General features: G+C 46.7%; 2 protein-coding genes and 1 long non-coding RNA gene across 8 annotated transcripts in view; 1 reads left to right on the forward strand and 2 right to left on the reverse strand.

Annotated features, from left to right (window-relative positions):
* Positions 1-22,892, reverse strand: part of SH3BP5 (SH3 domain binding protein 5) — a 51,105-nt gene that overhangs the window by 22,551 nt on the left and 5,662 nt on the right. The window contains exon 3 of the mRNA XM_081164779.1: positions 10,288-10,416. Coding sequence (XP_081020905.1) covers positions 10,288-10,416 — 129 coding nt within the window. The remainder of the gene's footprint in view (positions 1-10,287; positions 10,417-22,892) is intronic.
* METTL6 (methyltransferase 6, tRNA N3-cytidine) overlaps positions 11,518-22,892 on the reverse strand; it is a 47,398-nt gene continuing 36,023 nt past the window's right edge. Inside the window, exon 6 of the mRNA XM_081164913.1 lies at positions 11,518-11,537. Within this exon, the coding sequence (XP_081021039.1) occupies positions 11,533-11,537 (5 nt within the window). The 3' untranslated portion in view covers positions 11,518-11,532. The remainder of the gene's footprint in view (positions 11,538-22,892) is intronic.
* On the forward strand, positions 11,553-22,884 carry LOC308570221. Of its 6 annotated transcripts, none has more exons than XR_014000991.1 (3): positions 11,553-11,814; positions 15,590-15,748; positions 22,426-22,884. It is a non-coding gene; the product is annotated as an uncharacterized lncRNA (long non-coding RNA). The 6 variants fall into 6 exon arrangements; XR_014000992.1 differs by having other exon boundaries at positions 15,590-15,744; positions 22,423-22,884; XR_014000993.1 differs by having other exon boundaries at positions 15,590-15,744.

Genomic DNA, 22,892 nt, shown 5'->3' on the forward strand with positions numbered 1-22,892 from the left:
AGCAGACAACACAGTGCACATTCATCATTTCTGCGGCAAAAACTCTGCCGTATCAACATTACCCCATCTGCAGAAATAGGCATTTGGACTCTCCCTCGTGCACAAAAAAGAAATATTTGTGTTAAATTATGTTTACCGCGCTTTTACTCTCTCAACACACACACTGGAAAAAAGCAGAAATATGTTACATGCTTAGCATTACTGGCAGATGCACAGAGACTGTGTCAGGCTTAAAAGTCCACCCAGTGCTGTTTTTCTAGAAAAAGAGGTGTCGGAACTCACCAGGAACGCCTCCCTTGTTCTCTTATAATGGCAATGGCGCCCACCTGAGAGGGGCCGGAATGGCGTTCCGGAGTGTTCCGGCTGGGAAAAAAGCCCTAATTCCACTTATGAAACATTCACATTTGGGAATCCTATCACAAGCATGAGGAAAAAGCAGTCTCTTCAAAGATGAATGAGGGATATGGGAAACAGAATTCAGAGCCCATGAATCAGACCGTTATATAACTGGATTATTGGACTATGGCTGGGCGATGTAGCGTTCAAAACTGGCTTCAAGTCCATATTGTGATATTGGTTTTTGACCTGGCAATATATTGCGAATCATGATGTGTGCGCGTGTGCGCTATGCAAAATTCACAATGCAGGAAAAACCTAGCAATGTTTAGCTGGTGATGCATCACAAAATTGAAAACCAACTCCATCCTTATTTCAAATCACCCGCCCTACCGTCCGCCTCTACATTGTTCCATCTTTATTTCAGACATCGTGATAAATCAGTATATCGCAATGTTTAGCTGATGATATATCGTGATGTTGAAAACCAGATAATTGCTCAGTCCTATCTTGAACACAGTGAGGGACGCGGGTGGCGCTGTCGGTTAAACCACACAGCCTAGGGCTTGCCGATCAGAAAGTCGGCGGTTCGAATCCCCGTGACAGGGGGAGCTCCCGTTGGTTGGTCCTTGCTCCTGCCAACCTAGCAGTTCGAAAGCACATCAAAGTGCAAGTAGATAAATAAGTACCACTGTAGCGGGAAGGTAAATGGTGTTTCTGTGCGCTTCTCTGGTTCGCCAGAAGCGGCTTAGTCATGCCGGCCACATGACCCGGAAGCTGTAACACGCTCCCTCGGCCAGTAAAGCGAGATGAGCGCCGTAACCCCAGAGTCGGTCACGACTGGACCTAATGGTCAAGGGTCCCTTTACCTCTTTATCTTGGACACAGGGTCAAAATGAAAGTTATCCTGGGGACTAGAACTTTAAAAAAAAGAGGTATAGTCTAATAAGCACAAGACGGGATGGGAATTGGCCAAAGAAACAGAAGGCATTAAAAGCTGCATGGGACATGGCAGCCAAATGGCGCATAGTCGCTAAACTTAAAAGAGACATTTTTTTTTATTAAAAAAGAAACCCAAAGGCCCCACACCCCTACCTGGCCCCAATCTGGGGGGCCCGCTCCATCAGGTGTATGACCCCTTGGAGCCGCTCAGCGCCAAGGGCAACCGGCCTCCACGCACCTTTACTATGCGGATGTTTGCATTTGGAAAAACCAGAATTTCAAAGTTATTTTGTGCAGCAAACATGTGCAGGATAGTTCCCACATGTTGCAATCTGCTTGCCAGGAAGTCAAACTGTGGCCCTGTGGCAGAGTAAATCTGTTTAAAGGTAAAGGGACCCCTGACCATTAGGTCCCCACGTGACCGACTCTGGGGTTGTGGCACTCATCTTGCTTTATTGGCCGAGGGAGCTGGCGTACAGCTTCCGGGTCATGTGGCCAGCATAACTAAGCCGCTTCTGGAAACCAAAACACCGTTTACCTTCCCGCCGGAGCGGTACCTATTTATCTACTTGCACTTTGACGTGCTTTTGAACTGCTAGGTTGGCAGGAGCTGGGACCGAGCAATGGGAGCTCACCCCGTCGCAGGGATTCGAACCGCCAACCTTCTGATCGGCAAGTCCTAGGCTCTGTGGTTTAACCCACAGTGCCACCCGTGTCCCTTAACCTGTTTAGGGCTGGGCAAAAGCCTGTTTAGGGCTATGTGGTTTCTTTAACAGCCAGAGAGCAACAGTGTGATCATTTTCATCCCTAGCAGTGAGCGGCTTATGCGGAACAGCTCACAGCCCATGATAGCAAACCTGTCAGAGGCTGAAATAAAAAAATTAAAAATCATAACTGGCTGCTCTGGGGGAAACCTAATGAGTGAATTCGTACTTTGGCAACTCTACAAATCACTCCGGTGGCTGGTGTGAAATATTTCCTTTACCAAACCCAGACAACATCCTGCCTTAGAAAAGCAACACCACTTCTCTGGTTGCTAAATTCCAGAGTTTGGGGGACAGGAAATCATTTCGCTTCCTCCAGCAGCTTTTTAAAAGCAGGTCATGCTTCCATTCTTCCTAGAATTCAACACGCTGCATAAATCCAATTAAACCCAGCCACCCAAACAGTCTCCCCGGGCGGATATGGTTTCAAAAACAAGCCAAAGGGCCTGGTTTTGTCAGACGTCTCATGCCTGCATCAGTTCTGGCCTCCGAGTGACATCCAGCCTACACTTCCATGTAAAATCAATCTAGAACTTTATTAGCTGTGGCTCAGTGGTAAAGCGCATGCCTTCCATGCGCAAGGTCCCAGGTTCAAGCCCCGGCCTCTCCAAGTTTGCTTTTAATCAGTGCTTTAGTCCATAGATCAATCAACTAGTTTTAGTTAACTGATTAGCAGAAACCAACTTAAAATCAGCAGGGGAAAATTTTACCAGACTTTTAGAAGACATCTGAAGGCAGCCCTGTTTAGGGAAGCTTTTAATGTTTGATGTATCACAGTATTTTAATATTCTTTTGGAAGCCGCCCAGAGTGGCTGGGGAAGCCCAGCCAGATGGGCGGGGTATAAATAATAAATTAATTATTATTATTATTATTATTATTATTATTATTATTATTATTATTATTAACTGGATTTGTGAAGCTCAGAGTTAAGCACAAAGCTTTTTCTAGACTATTTTGATTCTGGTCAAATAAAGGTTGACAAAGGGCCCTTCTAACAATCAGTAGCCTTTGTTTAGACAATACTGAGCTAAATGGACTAATAATAATAATAATAATAATAATAATAATAATAATAATACCCCACCCATCTGGCTGGGTTGCCCTAGCTACTCTGGGCAGCTTCCATAATATACAAAAACATAATAAAACATTAAAAACTCCAGGGCTGCCTTCAGATGTCATCTAAAGGTTGTATAGTTATTTATCTCCTTGACATCCGATGGGAGGGCGTTCCACAGGGTTGGTGCCACTACCGAGAAGGCCCTCTGCTTGGTTCCCTGTAACCTCACTTCTTATTCACAAACAGCAAACAACTTATAAAATACAGATGATCATAGAATCATGGCATTGTAGAGTTGGAAGGGAAATTAAACCACTTTCTAATTGTGGAGACTAGGGGACAATGCTTGGTGTTGCCTCCCGTATGAAGCTCCAAATTCATTCATATAAAAAAATTATATTTTTCAGTGTTACATTTTTCAGAACCACGTTCACATTAAAATAAGCACTTCCTCGTTCATATCTTTCTTTAAAATAAACCAATCATTCGCGACTTCCCTTCTTCCCCTTCCCTGGTTCCTTCCCTCCCATCCCGCATATTCTTATATATCCATTTAACTCCCTTATTCCTTTATTATTCCTTCATTATGTGTTATGCTGTTGAATTTACCTCAGTCCTACTGACATTTTCACATGTTTACAGTTGATTTCCAAATACTCCTCAAAATATTTCCATTCCACATTCAATGCATTTGCTCAGAACATTCACTTGGATCATAAGCAATCACACATGTCCGTACAACATCAAGCAACGTGAGCTAAAATTTTTCCAACTAATCAAACTAACAAGCTTGCTCCTAACTTTCTGTTCCTTTTTCATTATATATACTGGTAAGTATATATTACTGAATCATCACAATGTCCCGTTGGAGCAGATACCCAGTATCAAAGCGAGCTCTCTTCTGCAAGCTTGATGTCACGCTCCCACAGTTTACTCAAGATGGTGAAAGCAGGAGGGCACCCAAGATTTAATGATGTTTCTCAACGAAAATGAAGTGATCTCGGAGGTGAAAGGCCGCAATGAAGTGCAGGCCCTAAGGGCCTAATAAATCACACGGGGTCATGGGAGCGAAAGGGTCAAGACGGAGGCACTGCAAGCTTCCAGGGGGCACTGCATCACAACCGACGTTAGAAGCAGCAGCAGCAGCAGCAGCAGGAGATTGAAGAAACAAGCCTCTCACATTGGCAAGAGCTGCAGAGACACCTCCCTTACTTAATATATGCCATATTTTTCGGTATATAAGGCGAGGCTTTTTGCAAAAATAAAATAAAAAATGGGTGTCATACGTCAGGTTAAATGTGCTTCAAGTTAAGCATTTTCAGGTTACAGACAGTTTGTGCAGACGCTCAAAATGACATCACGCGCATGTGTGGAAGCGGCGAATCGCGACCCGCGCAGACGCAGGTTGTGTTTGCTTCAGGATGCGAACGGGGCTCCGGAACGGATCCAGTTCGCATCCAGAGGTACCACTGTACATCGATAGTGAATGCAGGGGGGGGGATGTGCGATTAATGGAAGCAGCAAGCAGGAGATTGGCAGCGGCGAACGGGCGGGTGATTGGTGGCTGTGGCAAGGCGGGCAGGCGATGGGAGGCTGCGGCAAGTGGGCAGGTGGGCTGCTGGTTGCAGCTGCGGCGAGGTGTGCGATTGGCAGTGGCTGTGGCAAGCGATCGGCAATGGTGGGCAGGTGGGTGAGCAATTGGTGGAAGTGACCTCCCCCACCCCAAAAGTTAAACAACTTAATTTCTTAATTTTGGGTTTAAAAAAAAATAGAGGTCGTCTTATACGTGGGGACGTCTTATACGTGGAAAAATACAGTGTGTATATACCGTATTTTTCGCCCCATAAGACGCACTTTTCCCCTCCAAAAATGAAGGGGAAATCGGGGTGCGTCTTATGGGACGAATGCCTGCAAGCCTCGCGCGCCCGGCAGGAGGTCCCACCGGGTGCGCGAGGCTTGGGGCGGCAGCAGACTGCTTGCGCGCACCTAGAAGCTTGGGGCGCGCTGAGCTCAGCACGCCCCAAGCTCCTGGTATAGCGCAGCGATCCGCTAGCCCTGGGAGAGCCCCGCGGCTCTCCCAAGGCTAGCGGACTGCTTGCACGCACCTAGAAGCTTGGGGCGCGCTGAGCTCAGCAGGCTCCAAGCTCCTGGTGTAGCGCAGCGATCCGCTAGCCCTGGGAGAGCCCCGCGGCTCTCCCAAGGCTAGCGGACTGCTTGCGCACACGCAGAAGCTTGGGGCGCGCTGAGCTCAGCACGCCCCAAGCTCCTGGTGTAGCGCAGCGATCCGCTAGCCCTGGGAGAGCCCCGCGGCTCTCCCAAGGCTAGCGGACTGCTTGCCGGCACGCAGAAGCTTGGGGCGCGCTGAGCTCCGCACGCCCCAAGCTCCTGGTGTAGCACAGCGCACCTGGGGGGGAAATAAAATTTATTTCCTTTATTTCCCCCCAAAAAATCTAGGTGCGTCTTATGGGCCGGTGCGTCTTATGGGGCGAAAAATACGGTATATGCAACAATGAGAGAAGCTGCGCTTATAGTGTCTTGCCACAGTAATGGACTGGATGAGAGCCAACAAACTGAAGCCCAATCCAGATAAGACCAAGGCTCTGTTAGTGGGGGGTTCCCTAGACCGGATGGGTAGGAGATCGCCTGCTCTTGATAGGGCTACACTTCTTCTGAAGGAGCAGGTTCGTAGCTTGAGGGTGCTTCTGGATCCTTTGCTGTCACTCAAGGCTCAGGTGGCCTCAGTGGCCCAGAGTGCCTTCCACCAGCTTCAGCTGGTGGCCCAGCTACGCCCCTATCTGGACAAAGATAGTCTAATCACTGTTGTCTATGCTCTGGAAAACTCAAGGTTAGATTACTGCAACAGGTGATATGTGGGGCTGCCTCTGAAGACTGTTTGGAAACTTTAGTTAGTGGCCAGGTTGCTCACCGGAGCAAGACGGTTTGAGCATCTTACACCGATCCTGGTCTGACTGCACTGGCTACCAATTAACGGTAGTTTCCGGGCCCAATTCAAAGTGCTGGTTTTGAAGTATAAAGCCTTAAACGGCTCAGGACCGCAATACCTCAAGGGCTGCCTCTTTCCATATGAACCTACGTGGACCCATCATCTTCTGAGGCCCTCCTTCGTGTGCCCCCTCCTTGAGAGGTGCAGAGGGAGGCAACACGAGAACAGGGCCTTCTCTGCAGTGGCCCCGTGTCTGTGGAATGCTCTCCCCAGGGAAGTTCGCCTGGTGCCTGCATTACACACCTTTAGGCGCCAGGCAAAAACATTCCTTTTTAACCAGGCCTTTGGTTGATTTGGTTGACATCCTATGTCCTTTTAAAATGTGGCTCTTTTCAGGGGGGGGGTATTGGGTTGTTGTTTTTATCCTGATTATATATGTTGTGATCTTTTCTATGAACTGCCCTGAGATCTCCGTGTATAGGGCAGTATATAAACTCAATAAAATAATAAAATAAATAATAATAATAATAATAGAACATTTTCAACAATTATATGCACTTCACAGCAGAGCCGCTTTGCTACGCCGCCTTCCAGTGGATTTTGATCTTCCTATAGAAACACAGAAATATTTTCAGTCTCTAAAGTTCTCTCTCCTGGACAAAGAAATAAACTTCGAGTTACCGACGATTACCAAGCACGACTACGTCAGCAGAAGAGGTCAGCCAGTTATTGTGCTGAACTATGCCAGCTCTCTCGCTTGTCACCGACTCCGTGGCGGCCGGCCAAACATGAATCCAACTCTGCCCCATTTTCACAGACATAGGATTTTTGTTCTCAGAACTCATCCTTCCTCGCAGCTCTTGACAAGAAGTGTTTTTGCAAGACAGGGCAAATCTGTACAGTCGCATGGTTTACCGCAAGTTCCAAAACAGCAAAAAGTGAAATTTTAATGACTCTGAAGATGGCACTGGTGATTCAAACGATCGACTAACTTGGGACACATTCACACCGTATGTTTAAAGCGAATTACTTCCTCCAAAGGAATCCTGGCAACTGTAGTTTATCCCTTGCAAACCTACAATTCCCAGCACTCTTAACACACTACAGTTCCCAGGATTGTTTGGAGGGACCCACCTACTTTAAATGCCATGGTATGGATGTAACTTTAGACCGGATCTGCTTTTAACATGTGGATTTTTTTTTGTTAAAGAATAGTTTTTAAAATCAGAGCTGGAATCACTTTTGAATGCAATCACAATTTCTGGTTTTTCAGGACACCCAACAGATGTTCTGTTGTGTTCAGCTATATATGCGTGGGGGCTTATTATGAACACATGAATGTTGGATGTAGAATCATGGAACAATTTCAATTTCTACACTTAGAATCATAGAATTGCCCAAGGACCATATAATCCAATCCCCTGGAATGCAGGAATCTCAGCTAAAGCAGCCATGACAGATGATCATCTCTGCTTAGAAACCTTAAAGCAAGAGAACCCACAACCTCCCGAGGGCGACTGTTCCACTGTCAAACAACTCTTACTATCAGAAAGTTCTTCCTGATGTCTAGTCAGAATCGCCTTTCTTGTAATTTGAATTGTGTGCAATTCCGCTCCACACCCTTCTCCACACAGTCACATAACATCCGAAAAGTGCCACGAAGTCAAGGAGCAGCTCCGGAATTAGCAAAGGGATAGCCAACACAGGCTGGGTTTACTACAGGGGTGTGTGTGTGTGTGAGACGGGGAACACCGTCTAAACCACTGAGCCTCTTGGGCTTGCAGATCGGAAGGTCACTTGTTCGAATCCCTGCGACGGAGTGAGCTCCCGTTGCTCTGTCCCAGCTCCTGCCAACCTAGCAGTTCAAAAGCACACCAGCGCAAGTAGATAAATAGGTACCGCTCTGGGTTCCGTGTGCTCTGGTTTCCATCACGGTGTCCTGTTGCGCCAGAAGTGGTTTTGTCCTGCTGGCCACATGACCCAGAAAGAAGTCTGTGAACAAACGCCAGCTCCCTCGGCCTGAAAGCGAGATGAGCGCCACAACCCCATAGTCGCCTTTGAGTGGACTTAACTGTCCAGGGTCCTTTACCTTTACCTTTTTTGCAGCAGCTCATTATTCCACCTTAGCCACACAAGCCTTTTTCATAGAATTGTAGAGTTGGACAGGACCCCCAAAGGCCATCTAGTCTCACCCTCCTTTTTTGGGGGGGCAAGCTGCACTCTGCACAAACAGTGCTCCAGAGTAAGCTACAAACATGATCGGAGCAAAAGAATTGCTGACAAGTATGTTTGGGTTGTCAACGAGCCTAATCACTTTCCAGAGGCTGATCCTTCAAACTAGGACCACAAACAAGCATGAAAAGCAATTTATAAGCTGGCAACAGGATGACTTTGACGGGCTCCCACCCAATTCAGGTTTGTCAAGCCAGCTGACGGTTTATAGAAAGAGCCCCCTGTCTCGGACTACAAGCCCAGATCCCAACTCACCTTCCCATTAGTAATAATCAAGGCTTAGATTCCATTGTGACGCAGCCACCCAACTGCTTCATGGCTCTCTGCTCCTAAGAGAAATGAGCACACACTGCAAATAATTCCAGAATGTGGGGTCATGAGAGCTGGCCCCATGTCTCACAAAAGTGAAAGGCCTGAGGATGGAGTGTTTTTTTCCTAATCATTACAGGAGAACGAACCGAGGGCATTAACTACAATTGCACCATTGAATATCATTGTTCCATTCAATGCACCATTGAGTCTAGCCATACTGTCTGCTGGTCATAAAATCAAAACTGGATCAAGGGGGGTATGGTAAGACAAGAAAGCCATCTCAGTCACTATTATGAGATTTTAAAACAGTCAGCGTGTCACAATATGATGATCACAAAGCAGCCACACAGCCATGTCCAGTCACAACTGTCTTCACACCCTAAGCCACAAACAGTCACTTTTAAGCAATGCCACCAGAATTTTTTGTTCTCCTTTTTGGTTCAAAACCACAGAAAGAGAAGGTGCAAGAGAGAAACTCCTCCATATTTTAGCTTGCCACCAGTTTCCATAGCAACCCCAAAAGCCCGTGAGTAAGCAACGCCCAAACGTCTTCAAATTACAACACACCCACATGCTTTTTTAAATCGATTTGCAATTCGAGCTTCTCAGCATCCGGGATTTTAAAAATCAGAACAAAGAAATGGAAATCCCAAGACCAATAATTAGTTGTGCTCTGACGCAATTGCTGGGAATCACAGGAACGCAGATAGGTTTTTGGAAGGATCTGACAGATCGCTATTATTAGTGGGGACGGGGAAAGAGAACAGAGCAAGTCCTTTCAGAGTTTAGTTGCGCGTGGGTGATATTTACAAGCAGCCGGAGAGGGTACACAAGGAGAAAAACGGTGTCATCAGTCCCGCAACCATTACGCACAGTTGAAACATCCACAATGATATTCGTCAAATGCTTACACATTGCACAATATAAACAGCATCTTTGTGCAGTGGTACCTTGGTTCTCGAACTTAATCTGTTCCGGGAGTCTGTTCCGACTCCCAAAACTGTTCAAAAACCATACTCCTAAACATTTTTGTGAATCTTTGCACTTTACTGTATTTATTAACAATAAAATTGTGATTTTCTTGAGTCAAAATGAGAGTATCCCTAAACATTTTTTTAAAGAAAAAAAGCACTAGTTTTATCTAAGTACAATGGTACTTTGGTTCTCAAACTTAATCCATTCCAGGAGTCCGTTCCGACATCCAAAACCGTTCAAAAACCAAGGCGCAGCTTCCTGCACTCAAGCGGAATCTGGATCAGACGTTCAGCTTCCAGAAAACGTTCGCAAACCGGAATACACACTTCTGGGTTTGCGGCGTTCGGGAGCCAAGCCATTTGAGAACCAAGGTACCACTATAGTCTTGGTGGGCAGATCTGAATGATCATTCACTATAGTTTATAAAGCTAAGAACGAGAATTGGGGCCAAGTCTTCAGCTTTGGCTCGAAGTTTCTGGCTTGTATGCAACCAGTTCTTCGTTCTGTCCAAACCGGGGAATTCTGGCTCCACAAACCGAGAGAATAAGCCAAGATCACGCCCTTAATACAAGCTAGGACCAAAGCCAGTGCAGAACAATTGCAGTATATGAACAATCGCAGTATATGAAGCTGCCAACCATGCTCCAAAGCAGGCTAAAGTGTACTCTGTGTGGCTAGAGTCACACCCTCGCCGCTTAATAGCAAAGGCTTTTCAGCTTACCTGCCTGGCAACCCTCCGAGCTTCCCAGTAGGGTTTCGAGTCTTCGACAGCTTTCCCAATCTTCTTCACTAGCTCATCGAGTTTTATTGTAGCCTCAACCAGGACGGAGCGGAATTTCTGGCGCGCATCCTGCAACAGCGAAGGGAAGCAAAAAGGTGTCAGGAGACGATTCTCGTAGTTGTAATTCACTAAGCCTGCCCATCCTGAACAACAGGGAGGAACCTTGAGGATCACAGCTGTTGAAGTAAATGAGAAAATGTGTGCCGCTTCTGGAGAGCAAATAAAGATCATTGTGACAGTGAAAGCCTTAGGTAAATGTCCAATATGTGCATATAATATCTACCAACTTTTGCTGGCAATGCCAACTAGATTTGAACAGAGGTCAAACCCTCTCATTTAAAAAAAAATAATCAGACATGAATTTCTGTATTCCTCAAAAGAAACAAATGATTTTTGCAGGGTCCTTTTTTTGAACTTTCAGAAATTTCAGTGTGATTCTGGGGCTCTTTTCCCCCTCAGCACTAACTGATAATGTCCTTTCAGCTGTGACCATATTTGTAATATTTGTTTGGGGACTATTAGTTTTGTAACGGGGGAAAAAGACGTTTAAAAAACTGTGTGTATACACACACACACACACACACTCACATATCCATTGCAACTTGATTGAGACACCTTCCCTGGAATGCAATCTAGGCTTATTTGTATATAATTTTTTAATTAAATTTTCTAAATTACATTTCAAAATATTCATTTAAACAACCTTAAATCAATGCCTTCCCTTCTTCTCCTTCAGTGGTTCATTTTGCTTACCCGACATCCCTGCATATTTTACATAAACTAAACCATTCTGTAATCCATTGTTACATCCATCAAAACGTATTTGCATTGTTGAATTTATCTTAATGCTACCAGCATTTTTAAACAAACAGCAATCTAGGTTTAAAGTGTGTCACCTCGGTGCAACGTTTCCTAAACACAGGACAGATTGGGCTGCAACGACCTGCTGTTCCTATGTGTCTATTTAGTGATATTTTATACCATTACAAGGGAATACACGATTGCTGGCCTTGCCCCATATCTCACTAGCTGCCATACCAACTCAACCGCCAAGCAAAATGTTGTTTGTAGCTTTCTCACCACCTCAAGGGGGACGCTCCTGCCCGTGGGGTGAGGTCCTGGCCATCTGCTCCAAAGTCTGGCTGGGATGGCACTGCTGATGTCACAATACTCTTGTGATGTAGTTTACTCTGCAACCAGGCAGAATGACAACAAATGCAAGGTTGCCACTAGAAACAGGAGTCCAGTGCTTTGTGTCCATCCCTCCCAATATCTAGGGAAATCAGTGCTTGACTACATCATTCTCAAGTTCCCCATTCACTCCACCCAAAGTTTTGCCTGGCACAGGAAGGTGCTGGCTGCATGATTCACTGGGGAGCAGGAAGCCCAGTTGTGTCAGTATGGTAAGAATGACTGGGCTGTTCATGACATGATCTAAATAAGTTGCACCACTCCATGGCATAAGTGGTGAGGTTATAATAGTTATATACTCTGTACTATTTATTTAATTTTATTTATCCCTACAACCGAGTGAGCTCCCGTTGCTCTGTCCCAGCTCCTGTCAACCTAGCAGTTCGAAAGCACACCGGTGCAAGTAGATAAATAGGTACCGCTGTGGCGGGAAGGTAAATGGCGTTTATGTGCACCCTGGCTTCCGTCACGGTGTTCCATTGCGCCGGAAGCAGTTTAGCCATGCTGGCCACATGACCCAGAAAGCTGTCTGTGGACAAACGTCGGCCTGAAAGTGATGTGAGCGCCACAACCCCATAGTTGCCTTAGACTGGACTTAACCATCCGGGGGTCCTTTACCTTTTACTATGTATTTGTTAGCAACATCTTTCCATAATCTGTGCTATAAATACCAGAAAAGAAGTTCCGACTGATACAGGTGGCAAAGTAGGGGACCCCAGAAATCTCTCTCCAACGGCATTGTCCACTAAGCGGCATGGAGCTGTGGTCTATCTAACTCCAGCTTTGAAGAGTAACCATTTCTTCTGAGGGATAGCTCAGTCAACAGAGCATGTAGACTCTTGATCTCAGGGTTGTGGGTTCGAGCCCCACATGGGGCAAAAGATTCCTGCATTGCAGGGGTTTGGAATAGATTATCCTTGTGGATCTTTCCAACTCTACAATTCCTTGCAAGGATTAACACACACACAAACAATCTAACATCCCAACAGCAAGCCAGAAAAGGATGATAATTAGCAACACAAGGTTTCATTTACCGGTGAAGCAAACGTTTTAATTATAACCGACGTCTCTAAAAGCTTATTTCTGACTCTCTTTAAGAACTACGTGCTAGGATGACATCAGCTTTTATAATTGAGCAGCTGCAAAAATAGGACAGGAAAACAAGACAGGAGGACCATAATATGTACTTTCTGGAGCGTTGGTGGCTGGGCATAACCCTACTGTGAGCAGCTTAATCCTATTAAATAAGATGGGGCTTTCTGTGAAATTAAAGACTTGGGTGTATTATAAGCGCTTTCGTTTTTCCAATAATTTCAAGTACTAGTCTGTATTTAATATACACCAATAGACAAGGACAAACAAAACTTGCTCTTGGGGAAGAAAAGGATTTTTGAGCAGCAAAAACCGGTTGATAATTCCGTCCCCAGTATACCAGGATGACTTCCTTTCATGATCAATGTAACATGCTGTCTCAAGAAAGAGAAATCAGACAGATTTCAAGGCCCTTTTAAACCATGTTGTTGTTGTTTAGTCGTTTAGTTGTGTCCGACTCTTCGTGACCCCATGGACCAGAGCACGCCAGGCACTCCTGTCTTCCACTGCCTCCCACAGTTTGGTCAAACTCATGCTGGTAGCTTTGAGAACACTGTCCAACCATCTCGTCCTCTGTCGTCCCCTTCTCCTTGTGCCCTCCATCTTTCCCAACATCAGGGTCTTTTCCAGGGAGTCTTCTCTTCTCATGAGGTGGCCAAAGTATTGGAGCCTCAGCTTCACGATCTGTCCTTCCAGTGAGCACTCAGGGCTGATTTCCTTCAGAATGGAGAGGTGTGATCTTCTTGCAGTCCATGGGACTCTCAAGAGTCTCCTCCAGCACCAGAATTCAAAAGCATCAATTCTTCGGCGATCAGTCTTCTTTATGGTCCAGCTCTCACTTCCATACATCACTACAGGGAAAACCATGAATTTAACTATACGGATCTTTTAAACCATACAGTGATTTAAAGCAGCAGCAACAAAGCAAATGCTACGGCCATCCACACACCCCTCCAGATATCCCAAATTTTGAATTCCAGGCCTGAAAGTCAGACAAAGATGATTCTCCTGCCCTTCACAGGATGACAGGTTTTCAGATACACAGCGCTCAATTCTCAGCTCTATGGCAGGCAAGCATGGGAGTGAAATTTATTCTCTTCCCGGGGTTCGTATAGCGGAGAAGCTCCATTATCCTCTTGACAACCCACAAGGCAGGCATTGGGATTCTGTTGACAGCCCATTACGCCAGTAGAAAGGAATAAATTGTTGACTGTAATATAAGCTGGCTTTGAAGCTGGGTAGGCTCTAGCTTGCAATTGGCTTTATTAATCCAGCACTAAATGTTTAAATCAGGATGCTGGTGGCGCTGTGGGTTAAACCACAGAGCCTAGGACTTGCCGATCAGAAGGTCGGCGGTTCGAATCCCCGCAACGGGGTGAGCTCCCGTTGCTCGGTCCCTGCTCCTGCCAACCTAGCAGTTCGAAAGCACAAAGTGCAAGTAGATAAATAGGTACCACTCCGGCGGGAAGGTAAACGGCGTTTCCGTGCACTGCTCTGGTTTGCCAGAAGCGGCTTAGTCATGCTGGCCACATGACCCAGAAGCTGTACGCCGGCTCCCTCGGCCAGTAAAGCGAGATGAGCGCCGCAACCCCAGAGTCGGTCACGACTGGACCTAATGGTCAGGGGTCCCTTTACTTTAAATGTTTAAATAGTCAGAGTAAGGCCAATATTCCTGTTTCAAGACGTCAGGCTTTGGGTCTCCCCAAAAAAACCCAAACATTAGGAGCCATTCACACAGCCCCTTTCCCAACTGTACAACTGCAAAGGGTAACTTATTCCCAATGTAAGATGAACTGGCAAAGCTCTGCTGACTGGGGCTGATGGGAGTTGTAGTCCAAAACATCTGGAAGGCACCAGATGTGTACATGGACCCCTTTAAGAAGGATAATGGCTTTCTGCAGCCACGCCCTAGTCTATGTTGAGCTTAGAAATGATCACATCAAGTCTGCAAATAAATTCCAACTTCTCATTGGAGTCTCCCTTTGGAATTTTGAGCATCTTCATGTTAGAGACTCTTCAGAGAGTCTGAAAATGCTCTCCCAGGGGCTTTCTCAGAATTACCACTGAGAAATTTGAAATGCCACTGTCTGATATAGATTCTCCAGTAGCCTAGTTGGGGGGCACAGGGGTGATTGCCCCAGCCACAAAATTGTTAGGGGTGCAATATTTCAACACCCAGTGCTGCCTCAATACAGCTCAGTGTGCCTCTGTCACTGGGCTCCATTGAAAACGGCTGCTGCATGCGAACCAGGAAGTGACCTCTCCAGGCAATGGAATGACTCTTCTTTTCTTATCTCTGCGGCTGCCATCTCCAGGGTGACACGGACACCGTTAGGCAGCTGAATGTGCATTCACACTCTGTCTTTTCCTCTGCATGCCCCGGGCACTGGTAACCCATGGTACGCCACTGGCAAGACCAGAGAGAACGGGTGGGCTGTGAGCATCTCCTGGGAAGGACACTGCCTCAAACCATGCTGCCAGCCAGTGTGAACAATATTGAACTAGATGGATTCTGCCTAAGGCAGCTCCCTATGTTGCTAACGTTTGTGACGCATTCACACGATTCTCAACTTCTCCAGTGATTTTTCAACAACTTCCCCAATCACAGTGGCAGCTGTTCTAAACCGCGCAAGGGAAGGTCTCAAATTCTGCCTTGCGCTACGCTGCCAAGAACATGAACCGCGGCGGGTGGTTGTTAGGCTACATCTGCCCCACAATTGGAAGAGCTTTGACATACTCTGGCCAAAGCGCCTTATTCATCGGCTCAAAGCTCCAGAGTCATTCTGCCCGTCGCTCCCAGCTGCTCTGCTGCAGGCCTCCCAGCGCTTGACCAGCTGTCCCACCTCAATGTGCCATTAAATATTTCCTTCCTTCCTTCATCGCCATTGTGTGCAGCATTCTGTTTTCTTAAAAGTAGAACAAATCATCTAATTCCGTCCCCCTTTCCTTTTGTTTCCAGGCTGGCCCACCTCGCAGCAAATTCCGGTGCAAACTACAAGGTCACGGACGGCGGGACAAGTGAGTGGATCAGCCCAATCGAAAAAAGTGGGGATATGTGGTCCTCAATCAGTTTCGTTTACTGCAGTCAGCTTTAAAAGGATTCCATTATAACTGGTGTGTTGATATGTTAAGAACAGTGAATGGGTGTCGTTGCATTGTGAATGGCAAACAAAGTTGATTGACTATGCCGAAATGGCAAAATTAACTGGAAAGCTCAGAAATCAAGAAGACAAGAACTTAAATAAGGAATGGGGAAAGTTTATAATTTATTTACAAGTCCACTGTTAGCAGGATTTTAACCACACTTGTAAAGCAATGGAAAGTAGGGGAAATTTAGGATGAAAAATTTGGAGAAGTACTGATACGCAGTTGTAAATAGTAATCCCGTTAGGACCCAGGGAAGGGATGGAGGGAAGTCAGGAGATTCAGAGTAATCTCGATATTTGGATTCGGAACTATTTTATGTTGCATGTTTATACTTTTTAAAATCAAATGTTAAAAAATTATACGGGGGAGAGAGTCTTGCATTGTAAGGGTTTGGACCAGAAGGCCCTTGTGGTTCCTTCCCACTCAATGATTCTAACCCTGAAGAGGATAATAAAAACTTGGGAGGTCAAACGCATGATACATAGCGTCAACTGAATTGCAGATTACTAAGATATTTATGTGTAAATGCACAATGTGACCCTTCCTATTCCCAATTCAGTATGCATGCATGAGCAAGAATCATTTCCTGCTCTCCCCGCCAAACACACACAGCTTCATTACTAAGTCTTAGTTCTCGGAGATCAGCATTTACAACTAGTGCCCGTGAACTTTATGTTCTCAAGTACAGCAAAGGGATACGTAAATATGGGCCACAGCTCACGTTCAAAGCATCATTAAACGTTTGCCACAAATGAGAACCCTGCGTTGGGTCTGAGCCAGCATCAGGATGGAGTGCGGGCAAGTTAACCCTTTCCCCTCTTTGTGGTCCCAATGACCCTCCCCGAAATAAATTCTTGGAAGCGAAAACTTGCACTGGTGCCAATGGAAGTTCGACCTCCTGGGGTTATGGGGTTGGGTTGAGTTCCCAGCCCTGCTTCCCCTTCCAAGCTATGCAAATGTTTAACCACCAGCATCAACTGCTTATGCACAATTCATGTCATGCTATGGAAGTGAGAGCTGGACCATAAAGAAGGCTGATTGCCGAAGAATTGATGCTTTTGAATTCTGGTGTTGGAGGAGACTCTTGAGAGTCCCGTGGACTGCAAGAAGATCAAACCTATCCATTCTTAAGGAAATCAGCCCTGAGTGCTCACTGGAAGGACAGACCCTGAAGCTGAGGCTCCAATACTTTGGCCACCTCATGAGAAGAAAAGACTCCCTGGAAAAGACCCGGATGTTGGGAAAGATGGAAGGCACAAGGACGACAGAGGACGAGGTGGTTGGACAGTGTTCTCGAAGCTACAAACATGAGTCTGACCAAACTGCGGGAGGCAGTGGAAGACAGAAGTGCCTGGCATGCTCTGGTCCATGGGGTCACGAAGAGTCGGACACGACTAAACGACTAAACAACAACAAGCTTTGCCCTCCGTTTCGAGCTTTGCAAATAAGCACTCAAGTTACTACCCTGCTGTTTTATTTTTTATTTTTTTTACCAGCCTGCCAGGGCCTGGCAAAAAAGGGGTGGAGAAACCCCCCCTACCCCATTTCCAGTAGGGCTGACTATCAGAGGGGAGATCTTTCCTTCGTGTCCACACATACAAAGCCAGAGCGCTGCTGATGTGGCAAAGCAGCGCTTGCCGGTCTTAAAACAGTATTAGCGAAGAGTTCACTTCACAAAGGCTTCAATCATGAGCAGGAACACCAGACAAAGCCGCACATTAAAAATCCCTCGGATGGCCTCCATAATCCTTGGCTGCAGCATTAGCGCTCGGCTCTGCACTTTGTGCCAACGGAGTTATGGATTTTAACCAAGCCCAATCAAAGGCTCATTAAGAAGCAATAGATTAATTTATACAAAACCATCAATAGCCCAGTGCCTCTCAATCCATTTGCTCTCTACCTTGCTGAGACCACCGCAGCAACACGCAGCAGGCTTCCAAGTGATCAGAGGAGCAGCGAGCGCTCCAGGGGGCCATAAACAATTGGGCAGAGAGGATACAGGATGCTATTTATCGTCTTACAGAACCGAGGCTGCCAAAGATATTGACTTTGTAGGCTGCTAGCCAAACCTTTGTTTTTTTTTTAACAGGAGAACATACATGCATCTGCCACCGATTCTTGGATTTACGTGTCACTGAAATCATTTCCAGCATGTAAATTATTGCCATTATTTATGAAATTTGTATACCGCCCTTAATCAGTAGATCTCGGGGCAATTCACAGCACTGAAATACCAAAACACAAAATATGTAAGAAAAACAAGCAAACCAGTAACTATACTGCCGCGACCGTCGGTTCTGCACAGCCAATGATTTTGATACAGGATCTCAAATCATCCTCAATGTGCAAGCGAGCCATAGCGCACTGAAAGTGGCATCCAGCACATAGCGGCAGAAGCTCACAACAACTTCACATGTGCTGGAAGTTGCCAGAGAGTAGCCTATCGCAGGCACTGAGGGATGCAGAAATGAGGAAGGCCTGCACAACTCGCAATTCCCCAGACCTAACAGGAAATGTCAAACTTGTACTGTGGTCTCCCAAATGCAGGACTGATTTATTACATTTATATATTCCACCTTAGGGATGCGGGTGGCACTGTGGGTTAAACCACAGAGCCTAGGACTTGCCGATCAGAAGGTCGGCGGTTCGAATCCCCGTGACGGGGTGAGCTCCCGTTGCTCGGTCCCTGCTCCTGCCAACCTAGCAGTTCGAAAGCACGTAAAAGTGCAAGTAGATAAGTAGGTACCGCTCCGGCGGGAAGGTAAACGGCATTTCCGTGCGCTGCTCTCGTTCTCCAGAAGCGGCTTAGTCATGCTGGCCACATGACCCGGAAGCTGTACGCCGGCTCCCTCGGCCAATAAAGCAAGATGAGCGCCGCAATCCCAGAGTCAGCCACGACTGGACCTAATGGTCAGGGGTTCCTTTACCTATATTCCACCTTACTTTGAGGGACCTCATAACGGCACTCGTGGTTCTCCTACCCTAGCAACGTTTTATCCTCGCGACCAGCGCTCAAAATTCGCCAGGCGCGTTCTGCAGCTGCTTGTCACCCACTTGCAACCAAATGAAGATGCCAGGATGGTGCCAGATGTCTTCCACCATCTGGAGACGCATTCCTGGGGATCCTCAAAAACGTTAGACTGTTTTCACACTAACCAGCAACACATCCTGTGGAATCCTATCCATTATATTTTATCTGCACAATCAGAATCAATTTCAGGAACTAAAAAGTCGTATTGGAAAAAATGTGACTTTTGAGCCACCTGTCCCAAAAACTGCAACAAGTTGTTCTGATTTGGTGACTGCAACCCTGGCTTAAGGAGCTGTGTAGCACCTAGATTATATATCTGAGTTTCTAACATCCCTTATGACAATCCTTGGAGGTAGGTTAGGCTGAGAGAGAGTGCAACTGTTCAAAGAGCACCCTGAATTTTATGGCTGAGTGGGGATTCGAACCAGTCTCCCTAGCCCAGAACTCTTAACCAGTAGTTGCAGATGTCAAAGCCAGATTTATCAAGCATGCAGCCTGATGGATCACAATTTGTGCAGACCTAGAATAATGATAAGGGACGTGGGTGGCGCTGTGGGTTAACCACAGAGCCTAGGGCTTGCCAATGGTTGGCGGTCCGAATCCCCGTGACGGGATGAGCTCCTGTTGCTCGGTCCCTGCTCCTGCCAACCTAGCAATTCGAAAGCACGTTAAAGTGCAAGTAGATAAATAGGTACTGCTCCGGCGGGAAGGTAAACGGTGTTTCCGTGTGCTGCTCTGGTTCGCCAGAAGCGGCTTAGTCATGCTGGCCACATGATCCGGAAGCTGTACGCCGGCTCCCTCGGCCAATAAAGCAAGATTAGCGCCGCAATCCCAGAGTCGGCCACAACTGGACCTAATGGTCAGGGGTCCCTTTACCTTTACCTTAGAATAACGATGGCTCTGCAAAGACCAGGACGTGGAGAGATCAGTCCACCTCTTCCATATCTCTTGTGCCACAGAAAAGGATGCAAAGGAATGCCTAGCTAAACAAGGTGGTACCTGTGGGTGGCATGGCACCCTTGAGATCTTCCCCTGGCACACACAAGGCCTCAGAACCACCATCACATAGACCCCAAGGACAAGGTGGAGACAGCGGTTACCATTTTCTCCCTTGGAAAGTACGTGGAGCTGAAAGAGGAAGCTGGAAAAGTGCCACTGCTTCCCACTTCCTTTTTCAGCTGAATGTGCTTTTTAAAGCTCAGAGTAATTCTACGGAATCCAACTTTTACCTTGGAAAAAGGGTGAACTCTCTGCCTCTTTCAGCCTCTGGGAGAAGGGCTGGTTTGAGGAAGGGAGGAGGGAGGTTTCCCATTGCACCCGCGAAAAAAACCCAGCTACGTCCTGGGGCTAAGAAATGTTGGTAACCTGGATATAAACAGCAGCAAAGCAGTAAAGACATACCTTGTAAGTCGAACGGAATCCGTTCCGGAATTCTGTTCGACTTCCAAGGCGTGGCTTCCAATTGGCTGCAGGAGCGTCACTTCTGCAAGCGTCACAATCACTTCTGGTTTTCGATCGTTCCGGAGCCAAAACATTTGAGTTTACAGGCATTGGGCTTCCCAGGTTCCACTGTACAAAGGCTGCATCCTCTAGCTATTCTGCCTTCCCACAAGGGCGCTACTGACCAAATTACTGGCATACATTAAAGGTAAAGGTAAAGGGACCCCTGACCATTAGGTCCAGTCATGACCGACTCTCACCCCGTTGCGGGGATTCAAACAGCCGACCTTCTGATCGGCAAGTCCTAGGCTCCATGGTTTAACCCACAGCACCACCCGTGTCCCACACTGGCATACATTAGAGTGGGGCGAATTAGTGCTTTTGTGCAATTCTCATCTGGGACCCACCGCCTCAAAAAAATCCCCCAACATTCATAAATTACAGACAGCCGTGTCCTCAATTGCCCTTTTGTTTGCGGAGATCAGTGCCCAGAGGATTTATTAAGAGACCTCTTCTCCGAACTGGCAACATCTGCCCAGAATAGCCTCTTCTCCTTTGCCAGGTCCCTGACTGACAACATTGGTTACCATCGGCTGGAGGTAGAGAGCTAAAGTTTAAAAGGCCAGGCGACAGGAAAGGAGCATTTAAGTAAGCGCTGTGTTGTTTCTTTCAAAATGGCCTAGGGAACAACAAATGCAAGATATCGGACAAACGGGAGCACAGAACAAAAGGGGGAAAGAAAAAAAATCTACATGGTTGCTGCCTTTCTCCACCCCCCAACAAAACAAAATGCTATTACCTGCTTTCCGTCAGCATGCATTTGATTATGTTTTTACTATGCTTTTATCACTGGTGTTCTGTACAGTGGTACTTCGGGTTAAGTACTTAATTCGTTCCGGAGGTCTGTTCTTAAGCTGAAACTGTTCTTAACCTGAAGCACCACTTTAGCTAATGGGGCCTCCTGCTGCCGCCGCGCCGCCAGAGCACGATTTCTGTTCTCATCCTGAAGCAAAGTTCTTAACCTGAAGCACCATTTCTGGATTAGCGGAGTCTGTAACCTGAAGCGTATGTAACCTGAGGTACCACTGTAATGTGTTTTTAATGTTGTACACTGCCCTGGGATCTTCTGATAATGGGTGGTATGTAAATTGATATTGTTGTTATTGTTGTTTCATATGCAGCACGATACTGAGCATCTCGTGAACATTTTCCGTATTTTTTGCCCTATAGGACACACCGGCCCATAGGACGCACCTAGTTTTTTTTGGGGGGGGGGGAAATCAAGGGAAAATTTTTTATTTCCCCCCCAGGTTTGCGCAGCCATCCCCAAGCTAGAAGAGGGAGACGGAGCGCTCTGTCTCCCTCTTCTGCCTTCAGGGACAGCTTGCCCCGCTGTCCCCCGTTTGTGGGGCCGGCGGGGGGAGAAGCAAGCTTGCTTCTCCCCCCCCCCCAGCCTCCAGATCAGGTCGGGGAATAGCGGGATGGCGGCGCTCCGCCTCCCCGCTATCCTGCGAGCTTGTGGGGCTGGCGGGGGGAGAAGCAGGCACTGCGCCTCCCCGCTGTTCCCCAGCTTTTGGGCTGCAGGCATCCCGCCGGGCTTGCAAGACTTGCGGATAGCTTCCTGACTTGCACCCCGACCCCTCTCGCTCTCCAGGCTTCAGCGAAAGCCTGCATTCGCCCCATAGGACGCACACACATTTCCCCTTCATTTTTGTAGGGGAAAAAGTGTGTCCTATAGGGCGAAAAATACGGTATTTCCAAATAGCAGCTGAAGCAAGAAAAATCATTTAAGGCACAGGATGCGGATCCTGTGGTCCTCCAGTTGTTGTTGGACAACACCTCATAGAGTCATAGAATTGCAGAGTAGGAAAGACCACAAGGGTCATCAACTCCAAAGATCCTACAATGCAGGAATCTTTTTGCCCAACGTGGGGCTCAAACCGGAGTGGTACCTATTTATCTACTTGCGCTGGCGTGCTTTCGAACTGCTAGGTAGGCAGGAGCAGGGACCGAGCAACAGGAGCTCACCCTGTTGCGGGGGTTCGAACCGCCAACCTTCTGATCGGCAAGCCCTAGGCTCTGTGGTTTAACCCACAGCGCCACCCACGTCCCTGTTTTTGATTAAGCTGTATATAAATCTGGCAGAAATAATAAGTCTTTCTTTCATTTTGAAGCAGCATCTCAGGATCCTGCAAACGTTGGTGGAAGCGCTACAGGAGGAAGAGAGAGAGAAGGAGGGAGCCCAACCAAATTCAAAAGCACTGTTTGCATACCTACATGTAGGGTTAATTACCACTTTGATTACTACACTCCTTATCCCTTGGTGCAGGATATCACAGGATTAATGAAATTCAAAGCATTGTACAAAGTAATGTCATTCAATTTCAGTGTCTGAGCAGGAGAAGTGTGACCTACTTTCTCTTCGTCTGCTGGCTTAGTCCATGCAGACATTTTATTTTTATTTTGCCGTTTCTCTGGTGTGGGGGTGTGGGTGTTTTGGTTTTTTTAAGCGGCCAAGACAAAAAATCCAAACAAATACCATTCTCTTAAAAAAAACCACACACAATAATAACAACCTTAAAAATGTATACACAAGATCTCCGAGAAGAATGTGTGTTCATACAAAGCAGGAAAGCATTTTTAA

This window comes from Podarcis bocagei (assembly GCF_964188305.1).
Source record: "Podarcis bocagei genome assembly, chromosome: 12".
In the NCBI taxonomy this organism is placed as follows: Eukaryota; Metazoa; Chordata; class Lepidosauria; order Squamata; family Lacertidae; genus Podarcis; species Podarcis bocagei.